Consider the following 12,551-nt stretch of genomic DNA (forward strand, 5'->3'; position numbering starts at 1 on the left):
TCAGGTCAGGCCTGAACACCACGACATGTCAGCCTGTGGACAACCTGAGGCTTACATAACCCCCCCCCCCCCCCTCACACACACACACACACCCTCACACACACACACACACACACACCCTCCACTGACAAAAAACACATAATACAAGATCCTAATACTCTGCTGTGGCCACCACATAATCCACAAACATGTAATATGGGGGGGGGGGGGGGGTTATTCTGCAATTCATATTATGGACGGGATGCAGCCATCGGAGGGTTGCTCAGCTGGCTGTGCTGTTTTTTATGTAAGGGGATTTGTCCCAGTGAGGACTGTGGCACGAGTCCTCTAAAGACTCAGGGTTGGATCATCTGTCACTCGGTGTCACAGCCAATGAGTGGAGGCGGGATGATGGGGGAGGCGGGGGGAGGGGGGTGTTTTTGGATGCAGAGGATTTTGACGTTTCAGTAAAAAGAGCGATTAAAAGCCAGTTTGCTATTTTTTGCCATCACATATTAAGAGTCAGTGAGCAGAGCTGGAGCAGACCAACCTCCGACTCCTGAATCCAACAAAAACTGCATCAGCCCCAAACTCATAAACGTCTCCAGCCGCAGAGAAACGAACCTGTTTCATCATCATCGTCATTTTTTCTGTGAGTTCATGTGATGATCTCACATCATTCGAGATTTCGAATGAACAGAAACGTAAAAACCTGTTTCTCACCCTAAAGAAAAGCAGCATGATGATTAAACTGAGCTGAAAATAGGAAAAAGGAAAATGACCATAAAGTGGTTTTCACATGACAACAGAGACGTGAGAGCAGCAGCGTGCAGTCGGGGTGATTGGGTGTGAACAGGAGGACAGGGGGCGGCGTTCAGTGCAGATGTTTTTAACTTTATACAACCAGCGAATGAAAGTGAAAGTTTGTGTTTTCTGTTTTCCGTTAAAAAGAAACGTGGTGTTGTGAGACCTGTATTTTCCTGCTGATGACACAGTCGGTCTGTTGTTCAGGTTTTCTCATAAAAGACTTTCTGAGCATTTTAATCCAGCGTTTCCTCTGAGCGTCGGCTCGTCAGAGCATCCAGAGGAGGGAAGAACCGGATCAGAGTAAATACTGGTTTAAAACGCTGGATTTGTCCTGAACAAATGTTTTCTAACAGCAGACAGAGAGAATCTGTGAAATCATGGAAATACCTGGGAAGATACAACCTGCTGACCCTAACCCTTAACAGAGGTCACAAACACGGAAACATGCTCCCTTCATTAACCAGTCATGTTCCTGTTCTGTGTCGTACGACCCAGTTCACTCAGCAGATTGGACAGTGGTGGAACCAGAACCGGCACCGCCTCAGTCCCAGCTATGCATCGGACGACACAGTGACGGTTCCTGCTCTGTAACCTCTGCTGGTCCCAGAGGACAATCATGCCTCTGTGATTCAGGCCTGTTGGACGCTGCTGAGTCCTCAGGTCCTGTGGCAGGACGTGGTCATGTCCAGGCAGGTGGATGGAGGCTGATGGCAGGAATCCAAGGGTCTTTGGGGATTTCACTAGATGTGGATGACGCCCTGAAAAAACCAGGAAAAAACAGGTGACTGAGACGAGAGAAGAGTTTCCAGAGTTCAGCTAAAGACAGAGAGAGATTTGAAGAGTTTTTGGTGTCAGTAGTTTCACCGTACGAGGCAAACAGATGATGGTTCCTCGGTGATGTGGTGTCTCCGTAGGAGGATTTCCGCCCAAACAAACGTTCTTTTAACACCATCCACCAAATCTCTGTTAACACCAACATCTGCTGCCTGCCACATCTGGAAACCTTAACCCTCACACAGAGGCCACTGAAGGGTTAGTCCTGCTGTCCAGCATACGTCAGAGGGATGAGTGACGAACATGCGTCCATCCATCCATTCATTATTTCCCTGTCCAGTGAGGGTTTATGTTGTCAGATCCCTTCATCTCAGTGATGGAGGGGGTGGGGTCAGGCAGGGGATTTACAGGCTGGTTCAGAGCTTCATGCAGCAGGACAAAGAGCTTAGAGTCTGGGACTGCGGGACCTCAGGGTCCAGAGTTTTGGGGGAGGGGAGTTACAGACTGTATGTCAGTGTTTCATCCATCCACACAGGAGGGTTCTCTGAGTTTTACGTTCAGGTCAGACAGCGATGGTTTCTACATGTTGTTTCACACTTCAGTCACACTCAGACCAACAATAAAATCCAATCTCAGATTTACTTCATGTCTCACCAGGACCTCCACCAATGTACCGGGGGGGGGGGGGGGGGTACCCTCTCACCGTCCTTTGGTAAAGACCTGATCGTTCATCGAGCTCAACCAGCAGGATGACGGTTTGAAATGTGTCGACCTTTCGTTCTACAAGTTAAGTTTCAGTTAAGCTGAAATCCTTTCACTTTGTTGTCAGTTATGTTTTGAGGAACTGATTTCTTTGTCTGTTGCATGTTCAGGTTGGACGGCGGGTGGACAGCGTTGGACACTTTGATACCAGAGACCAGGCTTTACATCCTGAGTCCTGCATGTGATCAGGTGAGTTTAGAGGTTCATTTGCTCTGAGGCTTTGGGGCGTGTCACTGTGGGTGAGAGCGTCGACCCTTCGATCATTTGATCATCGACCGATCACACTGACAAACTTAGTCATCAATAATCTTTTCTCAGCTAGATTCTGAGCATAATCACGTTCACGTACACACATCACAATGTTTTTCATTTGTTTCCATGGCGTTACGTATTTTCAGTCAACAGCTGTGAGCTGCATTTCGTGATTACCTCGTGTTTTTTAATGGCCTGAAGTGTTGTGGTTACGTAACCTGAAACATTTAACTCATTCACTGAGATTATCACTTCCACTCTCGTGTAAGAGTGAAAGTTTCCGTCAGTTGTTTGAGTACGAGCACATCTCCACCATCTGATTCCTGCACTCAGACACCACGAGCCGGTGGGTGGAGCATCGACGTGAAGCTGCGCGTAGACCTCTTTACATAAACGTTACGCAGAGGTTCACGCCGATTTCCACGAAAGGTTCCAACCAAGTTTGGATTCATGATGTTTCTGCTGTGAAAGTTCTTCAGGATGGACAGAACGTAAGCAGCTGTGCTGACAGCAGCCAACGCGTTCGTGACCTCTGACCCGAACACTTCCACATGTTGGAAACTGTTAGCATGGGAATTCATTTTTAAACGTCAGAACACAGGCTGTTAACAGCCAAGTACAGGTGGCATGTCCAATCACCTGATGTATAGGTTTTGTTTGGTTTGAATGAGCTCGTGTTGGATGTAAAGAAACAAATCATAAACTTTTCTTCTTTGCAACAAAGCTACTGTACCGAACAAAATTCCCACAGTGCAGAATGTTGGTCACAGTTGGAAGATTTTACTTCAAGCTTCAGGAGACGATTATGAATCAATCAAGAAGATAACTGTTAAAAATATCATTAAAAAGTGACAATAACACGTTTAGCTTATTAAAAAGTCACCGTGCAGTCACGTCCACATCTTTCAATTATCCAAAACATCACAAGCTAACGCTGAGTTTCAGTGTCAGTCCCTAAAAATCGAAGGCTGAGGAGCTAATTCATCAGGTTCTGATTTGCTGTTAATCTGATTAAACAGAAATGGACCAATCAGCTGCTCAGGCCCAGGTGTTGTGACCGAGGCTCTGACTCTGTCACACACTGAGACACAGATCAGTCATCACTGATTTCCATGCGTTTGCTAATGCGTGATGGATTACAGTGGGAACATACCGAGCACTGGCACGACACTGCACATGCACTGCTGTATGGATGGGATGAGCAGACACCCCGGACACACTGTGAACTGTAACATGTGAACACGCACAGATGTTCACATGCAGGGCGCTTTAACAGCTGCTGTTTGTTCGTTTGTGGTTGGAAGTTAATCTCTCACTCTGTGCTGACTTTCATCTACTTTTCGTTTTCATACCTTTGAGATTTCCCCTCGCTCTGAAGCTTTGAAACCTCTGACACAACACTTCGGTCCTCACGGGACACTGGAGACACTGGAGACACTAGAGACACTGGAGACTGATGCATACAAGTGGACTTTTGTTGTTGTTGTTGTTGTTCACTGTACCACAACTGATGTGTAACAAAACAACATTCTGGCAAACAGATGTGTCAGCACACAAACGTCTCTCACTGTCCCCATGTCTCTGACTGTGAGCTAAACCTGATTCCAGCCCTGAAGCTGCTGAGCAAACTGTTATCGACCAAAGGATTATCTCTTAATTAGAAAAATAACTGGCAGATTAATGGATGATGAAATAATTGTGCTCAGGTGTCGGGTGGCGTCATCATCATCTTACCTCCTGCTGACCTCAGCAGCTCATCAACACCATCGAGGGACGTTAACAACGAAAAATCAGAGTCCAGAACTAAAAACACTGTACAGTGATACAGCAGCACTTCATGGTTGTCAGTCAGAACCTTCCTCTTCTCCCTCCTCTTCCTCAGACCAGAGTACTCCTCTTCTCCCTCTCCCTCTCTCTCTCCCGCTCCCTCTCCCCTCTGTCCCGGCTCAGGTCCGGCGTCTGCAGCTCACTGTGGCCCGCCGTGTTGTTGGGCTCATAGCGGGACGACGTGGGCGAGTTCTGCATGACCACCAGACGTATGGGCGACTGACTGGGCGGCGCCGGCGTGTTGTCGGGCGCGTACTCCTTGGTGGGGTCTTTGCCCCGGCAGTCGTACAGGATGCAGGAGATGAGGAAGACCAGGAGCAGGATGACATAGCTGGCGACCAAGATGATGAGGTTCAGGGTGACGGGGTCAATCTCCAGGTAGAATTCCATGAAACCCATGGTGCCGCTTCATATCTCGCCTGGATCCAGAGAGAGAAGAGATGATGGGAAAACCAGCAAAAAAAGAAAGGAAATGTGAGAAAGAGAAGAAGCAGAGGCAGCAAAGAAAAGGCTGTGATGATGGACGAGGGACGGACAGCTGGCTGGAGAGAGAAAGAGCAAAAGAGAGCAGAGGACGACAGAGAGATGAAATGAGGGATCAGCTGAGAGGGCGGGCGGGCGGCAGTGACAGCAGGCCGGGTGGATATGAAGCTTTGTGCTTTAAAGGACGTTAATCCTCGCTGCTCCTCCAACCTTGAATTTCAGCAGCCAATGATTAAAGCTGCTCAGTTTTAATAACTTAAGCCTCCATTTTGATTTTGCCAACTACGCGTACATGTAGTGGCAAAATTACACTCACCGAAATGGAGGACGGGACCTCAACACACACCTGTCAGCTTGCCATGAAACGGGCGCGGCCCCGGGGATTGTGGGAGTCATGTAATATGTATTAAACAACTGCTTCATTATGTCACCCTGAGTGATTATTTTTACATTTGAAATCAAATTACATTAAAAGCTTTAAGGTCACAGAACAGACTGTGCTCCCACCTCCAACATGCAATTTCAATTTTAAGCAGGTTGGTACATCCTGCTAATAACAGGGGGGACACTTCTTTGCCCTGAGTACAGCCTTACAGGTAGAGCTTCCTCTCAGGCTGCAGTTTGTCTGCTGGACATGTCCCTCCCTTGTTGTCCTTCTCCTCCGGTCACAGTAGCTTGTGCTCATTAGTCGTAGTAGGTGGCGCTGTTTTCTTTCTTGGTCACAGCTCATGCCCGCTGGTGGCCTGGTTCTCACCGAGCACCAATCCCACAGTGTCTGAGCACCAGTATGAGCACAGAACTGGATGTATGGCGGATGCGCTGCAGATGTGACGTCATTTGACCCCAGCACCCACATGAACGTCCTGGTTCGCCGCTCAGCGAAGACGCTTCATCGTGTTTGGATTGACTGTGCATCTGTTGTGCATTACGCGTCAGTGCTGCAGCTTCCACAGGCTTCTCATGTGTCTCAGCATCTCTCACACATGGATTCACACAAAGCCTCAACACAAACGCACATCTGAAGTTTCTGTCGGTGCACACAAACTGTACAAACAGTTCAGCAAGTTCATGGTAAAACCTGCGGCTTGAGTCGCAGGAAGAGTTCAGATTCAGTGTGAACGCACCGTCTCTGGACGTCTGTCTGTCTTTAAACCTCTCAACCCTTCTCCTGTCTAAATAAAACACAGAAAAATGAAAAGAGGATATCCAGTCTCTGCAAAAAAATGTTGTAAAATAACAGAATCAGGAAATACCTTTCAAGCCAGGGACACCTAAACTACTGTCCTCGAGAGCAGATGGTGAGAGCCGGGTGGAAAAAAGGCGGGGTAAAAATAACAGAGCAGGAAAAATATAGCAAAGCGGATATTAGACTTTAGAGAGAGGACACCCAAACAAGCTGAAGTGACCTGCTAATGGTATAAGATCAGCCTGACCCATAAACACGAATACGGGCTGTGAAACCCTCCGAAGGTTCCTGAGCTGGAGGAGGAATTTAAAACAAATCACGCAGAGAAAGAAAAACGTGCAGAGATTCAGGTGCAGCCTCTGTGATGTGATGTTAAACTCTTCATACATTTATTCACTGGATGGACAAAGAAAAATCTTTTCTAAATAAAAACTGACACCTTTCAGATCAACGCTGAGCTGCTGATGGAGAACAGATGGATTTTTAAGTGTGTGTGTGTGTGGTGGATAAAGTCACGTCAGGAATCAGGCTAATTCCTGGCTCTCTTGTTGCAGGGAGAAGCGAGACGTGGGCGCCGTAGGTGTGATTGCAAACGCGTCACCATCACTCGGCGCTGATGGTTCAGGTCCTGGACTCCTGATGCAGAGCGTTGTGTTATTTAAAGGAAGTGGAGTCACCTCCGAGCTCCGAGGCTTCAGGCTTCTTATCACAACCTTTTCAGAGCAGCTGGGAGCGACCCGCTGGAAGAACGGCATCAGGCCGCGATGGCAATCAAAACGGGGGCTGCCATTCTTTTCAAACACAATGTGAACTTCCTGCATTGAGGCGGCACCGCTCAGCACACCCCTCCCATCTGTCACAGCACCCACCTCAGTCTGGGAGCTACAACACACCCTATTATTTCAATAAGCCTTTAAATCCATCAGCACGCCAGAAAATGAAAGAAACAGATGCAGAGAAAAGATTTTAGGGGGAGAAGTGGATTTTTGACCAATGAAAGGAAGTGCCTCTCCCTGGTTAATGGGGCTGTTTGGGGCCTTGCGGGGCCTCTCTGCGATTGTTGGCCCTGCTGGTTGATCTCCTTCAGAGGCTGCGACCAGCTTCTGTCACGGGATCTTTCCCACCACAGACCGAGTGGAGCCGCCGGCGACACACAGAACCATATCCTGCATCCACGACCTTCCCAGAAACACACAGGTCTAACAGGAAACAGTCCCTGCTTCTTCTGTCTCGCCCTCTCGCTTCATACTGATCATTGATCTGAATGAAGCTGCTGAGTGTTTCCTTCCATGATGTCAAAATCATGAGAGTTGTGAAAAACAGAATTATTCGTTGATGAATTCATGTGAAACACCTGACGACACTGAGAGTGTGGAGCCGTGTGCCTGCACACAGCTGTCAGCAGGGAGACGTGGCTCCTGTCACGGCTGCAGCTCAGGCTCCAGTTTTAGCGACAGGAAACAGGAAGGTTTCAGTGTGAGTCTGTAACAAGCCGCGCTGCCTCTGACTGACAGCGCCGCCGACATCCAGCCTCATTACTGAGCAGCAGCTGCAGTGTGTCTGCTGACAGGTAATTAAACCTCACCTCAGCACACACACACACACACTCTGCTCACACTGTGTCTCTAATGAACTGGATCGCTGTGTGTTTGCAGTGGAAACCATTAAAACAACTCCAGTTTGAGAAACTCAGGAGAATTAGATTCAAATGAATGCTCCGTCTCTGCGTTCACTCCTCTAATACTACTACTCTAAACCACAATAACCTGTTCTTGGACCACCTGGACACACCTGCCTGTCTCACACAGTCTCTCTGTGTGAACAGTTGTTTCAGAAAAGCAGCGTCTGGTAACAGAGGAGGGAAAATGTTCAGCAGACGTATTTGAACAGAAGAAAGGAATCAGAGATGGGCCCTGATTCAAAGGTCTGCAACCAGGTCACCTCGCTCTCTTCAGCCTCTGGCCAACTCCTCTGACCTTGAAGCTCCTCTGATGACAGAACAATCACAGGCCTGCTGGGGAATCAGTTCAAAGTTTTGCTAAAGGGTGTGTAGGAACAGAAACTCCTTCCTGTTCTCCCGCTGATCCCTTTGAATCCTGCCGATTCCCTGTCTCTTTGCGTGCCAGGCCCTTTCCGGCTGAGAGTCTGGGGTTTTTGGAGGGGGGGGGGGGGGGGGGGGGTGACACTGCCACTGTGTTACACCTCTGGTCACTCAGCCGGTCACTGTGTTACAGGAAGGGAAGGGAGGGTCGGGATTTCCCCTCTGATTCTCCTCACAGAACCTGAGCCAGTACGACACAAAGACTCAGAGTCAGAGTCACAGCTCAGAGATGAGTTCAGCTCCTCGTCGTTTACCTCGAGTCCAGTGCTGATCCTCAGACCTTTCATCGAGCACCATGCAGAACGCTCAGCGTCGCCATGGCTTCAGTAAACATGGAAACATCCTCACTTTTCAAAATCACTGCCTGTTTATTTTTCTTTCAATCAGCGAATCGATTAGTCATTAATCACGTCTGTTCCAGACTGGAAATGATGAAACTGCACAGGGGCCCATTTTACTCTGGGGCCCCTCAGGAGGTCAATCCAGCCCTGACTCGGGGGGGTGGGGGACCCTTCAGAGGAGCTGTACCTCCTCTGAAGGGTCCCCCACCCCCCCACCATCTCTCTTTCTTTTTCCACTCTCTGCTTATGTCTCTCACCCCACCCCCCCATATTCCTCCCACATTCCCAGGATGCTGCGCTCCGGTGGAGATAAAGTTAGCACTGCAGAAGTGACAACACGTTGTAACCGTTAGCCGTCACCACCTCCTCCAAATGACGCAACCCTGACCCCAGCCTGCGACCACCCCACCCCCACCCCCGCCCCCCCTCCTCAGTCTGTGTCTGTGGGATGCTAGGCAACATAAACACAACTAAATATAACAGCCGAGCAGCTATAACTTTCCAGTCTGTCCTCAACCTGCTCTGCAAACAAACTCCTCAGTGAGGAAATGAGAAAGGAGCTGGGTTGGATCTCGAATCTTGACTTTAATTAAACGTATTTCACTTCTACTACAGAATAAATAAGACTGAGCTGAGAGAGAGAGAGAGACGGGTTCAGACTGACCCTCAGCTCCACAGTTACACTGACAGCTACGTGTGAAGTCTTTAATATGGTGGAATACATGACATTTGGTTATTTTTCATCACATCGGATCATAGTGCACTGGTTTAAACATACAAAGTGGCATGCATATCAGAGAACCGCCCTGCTTTTACACCTGTTATCCAGCAGCAGGTTGTGTTTTCTCCTGATCCCACAGAACGTTCAGATCCAATCTGTCCTCCCCACCTACTGCAACACGTCCCAATGACAGAGTAATGTACGGAGGTCACACAGGGCCAATCAGAGACGACACACACTGACCACTGGATTCTGTCTCAGAAAGAGAAACGTCACCATCAGAGTACCTTTAAATGTCTTTTATAGCTTATCAGCAGTGTTTAGATCCAGATGCTGTGCATCATCACTGAGCTCTGCAGGACTTCGTCTTTATCAGATCAGCTGCTGTCTGTGTTTTTGATTAACTCTACGTAAACAGATTCATAAACTGAGTTTGGTTCAGTCAGGGTGTGTTCTGACCTTCAGAATAAAAGAGGTGGGGTTGCACAGGTAGGACGGTGCAGGCATCAGCCATTCAGAGCAGAACATGAACAGGACGTCTCATTTGGACTGTTGATGTGTAGTTTACAGAGTAAACGCCTTCACGTGTTACAGACTTTATTGTGATTTAAATTAAAGAGGATTAAATTTATTCTTTTGGCATTTAAAGCTGAAATCATGTCTGAATTGTGAGATGGTTAATGTGCGGAGTGTGGAGGAGGTCTCTGTTCTCAGACTGAATCTTCCTGCAGGCTGCCACTTGTCCAAAGACTCGTCCCTCACTCTGGGACCCACAGTCTCTCATCATTTAAGGTGTCTGCAGAGTTGTTGTCGCCTCAGTCCAAGGTCCATCTCTCTATATTCTGTAAACCTGATGGCACTGAATTTACAAAGTTTACCAGTTCATGTCCTGTTGGACTTTGTATTGTTAGTGTGGTGCGTCCAGGTTCACCGTCTCCCTGAAGTTTATCATCTGAACTTTACAGATGTCCAAATGTCCTCTTGTCTTCAGGCCACACAGTATCCCTGGCTAGCCATGAGGGCAGTCTGGCTCTCCCTCCGCTTGTCCTTCTTCTTCCTCATTCGAACCCTCCAGCAGACAGCGCTGGAGCCCAGCAGTCCCAGTCCAGCAGACAGCAGCACCAGTCCCAGCACCGAAATGGTGGACCCATGAGAGTTGAAGGTGTACGCCACCGCCGTGACCACGATGCCGGCGATGAGGACAACCACGCCAAACGGCACCGTGCAGCGGTAGCAGGACATCTCAGCTCCGCCGGTGGCCGCTGTCAGCTGGACCTCATTAACATGCGGGACGTGCCTCGTCATGATGACACTGTCCTTCCTGGACTTGTCCCGGTTCAGCTTCTCAGCAGAGATTGATGTCGGCGTCCTCATGGAACTCCTGGGGTTCCTGGGGCCACCTTTGCTGTGGAGGTCGTCCGGCATGGTGATCTTACTGGCAAGGAAGAGGTGGGCCATCTGGATACTGAGTCAACAAACAGCCAATCACAGAGCAGCTAGCTGAAAACGGAAAATGAAAGGGACGTTAATGAATCTGTTTCTCTGACATTAATGTAGAGCTTAGAGTGTCAGCAGGCCCCTGGCACAGCTACGGTGGCCTGAAACGGACATAAAAAAGACTCTATTTTCACACTGACTGAAACCCAATTAGAACAAAGGCACAGTGCTAAGCTAGGCTAAGCTAAGATAAGTTATTTAAGCTAATCAGAAGGCAGCCTGTCAGCCAGGTAACCTGCCAAACACCTGGAGACATGCACACACATCAAGTCTGTTTTATTTCCAACGCTGCTTCTATTCCACATGGACATGACAGTGTTTCAGTGGGGTGTTCCTCAGGTAAAGGTGAGCTGTGAAAGTCACCTGCAGCTCATCTGAAAATGCGTCTTTTTCTCTCTGTGGTTCTGTGATGTTCAGCTGCTGTTACTGACAAACAGGAAGGAAGAGTTGACTTTTCATTAACTGCAAACTGCAAATTAACACGACAAATAACAGCAGGTCAGAAAACAGGGAGGCGTCTCATCAGGTCCTCTGTGACACAGTCTGCATTTTATCAGCTGTTATCGTCCACTGTCATTTTATCAGCTGTTATCGTCCAACAGCAAAGAGCAACCACCTCCTGCCAGGTGAGCCGTCATCTCAGCGGTGGTGCACCTGAGCTGCTCCGGTTTCTCTGTTTTCTCTGAGCGAGGAGATAAGTCCACCTTAAATGGTCTGACGGCTCCTCACAGACAATAAGAGGGAAGAGAGGGAGTGCGTGTGACTGTGAAACATTACTGTCACACACAGTTTAACATGTTTTAGATGTGGACAAATATCAGATCCAATCATGATCAAACGGCGTCTCATAAAAAGCCTCCATCCTCCCGTCAGCCACACACACACACAGAGCTAAATCTCTGGCTTCAGCTCCAGGTGCAGTGGATCAGTGTGGATCAGAGACTGACACCACAACGTTCACACTTTGATTTCAGTTTCCTGTTTTCGTCTCTCTCACCTTCTGTGTTATTATTTACCGTCACATTCTCCTAAAAACAGGGTGGAACTGAGCATCAGTCAGACAGGACAGAGCTCTTCATGGTAAACCGATCGTTTACAGTCACTCGCAGTCTTTTTTAATTTTTTAATCACTTTATTGATCCCACCTGGGGAAATGACTCTCTGCATTTTACCCACACCAAGTGAACGCAACATTTACTGTCTGTCTGCCTGTCTGCCTGTCTGCCTGTCTGTCTGCCTGTCTGTCTGTCTGTCACCTCTGCAGATGGATGAGTTTTAATGATGCAGCCAAACACAGCTGCAGTTTTCTCTCCTGGTTAAAGAAAGATAAAAGCACCTACTGCTGAAATGTGTCGCTCTTCATTCCTCTCAGGTTTTTATTCCTCCGACCACAGAGAAGTGAGACGTGGACTCACACAGTCCTGTTTTTCCCACAGGTCGTGCGTGTGTGTCTCTGTCTTCAGTGTCCTTCTGTCTCCTCCTTCACTCTGCATCGTCCTGACTGCAGGAATAAATTGGGGAATATGGCTATCAATAGAAAAACAGGGGGACCTCCCCTCACACACCCCCCACCGCCACCTCCGTACCACCTCCTACCGGAGCAACAGGAAAAGTTTTAACCCTTTCCTCCCTTCAGCTGGTACCCTGTCTGACACACACACCCTCCATCGGTCTCTGCTGTCTCCTTAATCAGTGACAAACCTCCTTAAAACCATTAATGAGGTTATTGACGGAGGAGGAAAACACATTAGTCTGTTTCCACATCAGAACATTTTGACACTAAAAACATACAAACATTACAAACGTGTTTGAGTCCTGTGT

The 12,551-nt window shown here is 48.3% G+C and overlaps 1 protein-coding gene across 3 annotated transcripts; it reads right to left on the reverse strand.

Annotated features, from left to right (window-relative positions):
• Positions 1 to 4,452: 4,452 nt before the first annotated feature.
• si:ch73-256g18.2 (transmembrane protein 100) lies at positions 4,453 to 12,222 on the reverse strand. Of its 3 annotated transcripts, none has more exons than XM_041067404.1 (2): positions 12,071 to 12,222; positions 4,453 to 4,820 (listed from the first exon to the last, which is right to left on the reverse strand). In XM_041067404.1, the coding sequence occupies exon 2, from the start codon at positions 4,798 to 4,800 to the stop codon at positions 4,453 to 4,455; it is 348 nt and encodes a 115-aa protein (XP_040923338.1). In that variant the 5' UTR covers positions 4,801 to 4,820; positions 12,071 to 12,222. The 3 variants fall into 3 exon arrangements, 2 of the variants coding, with proteins under 2 accessions (XP_040923338.1, XP_040923337.1); XM_041067403.1 differs by lacking the exon at positions 4,453 to 4,820 and adding an exon at positions 9,090 to 10,733; XR_005896675.1 differs by lacking the exon at positions 4,453 to 4,820 and adding an exon at positions 11,012 to 11,156.
• Between the last annotated feature and the right edge of the window lie 329 nt (positions 12,223 to 12,551).

This window comes from Toxotes jaculatrix, chromosome 21 (genome assembly GCF_017976425.1).
Source record: "Toxotes jaculatrix isolate fToxJac2 chromosome 21, fToxJac2.pri, whole genome shotgun sequence".
NCBI classification, from domain to species: Eukaryota; Metazoa; Chordata; class Actinopteri; family Toxotidae; genus Toxotes; species Toxotes jaculatrix.

Bases quoted from the DNA above. Each gene is read 5' to 3' on its own strand.
- si:ch73-256g18.2 (XM_041067403.1), bottom strand. From the start codon at position 10,691: ATGGCCCACCTCTTCCTTGCCAGTAAGATCACCATGCCGGACGACCTC.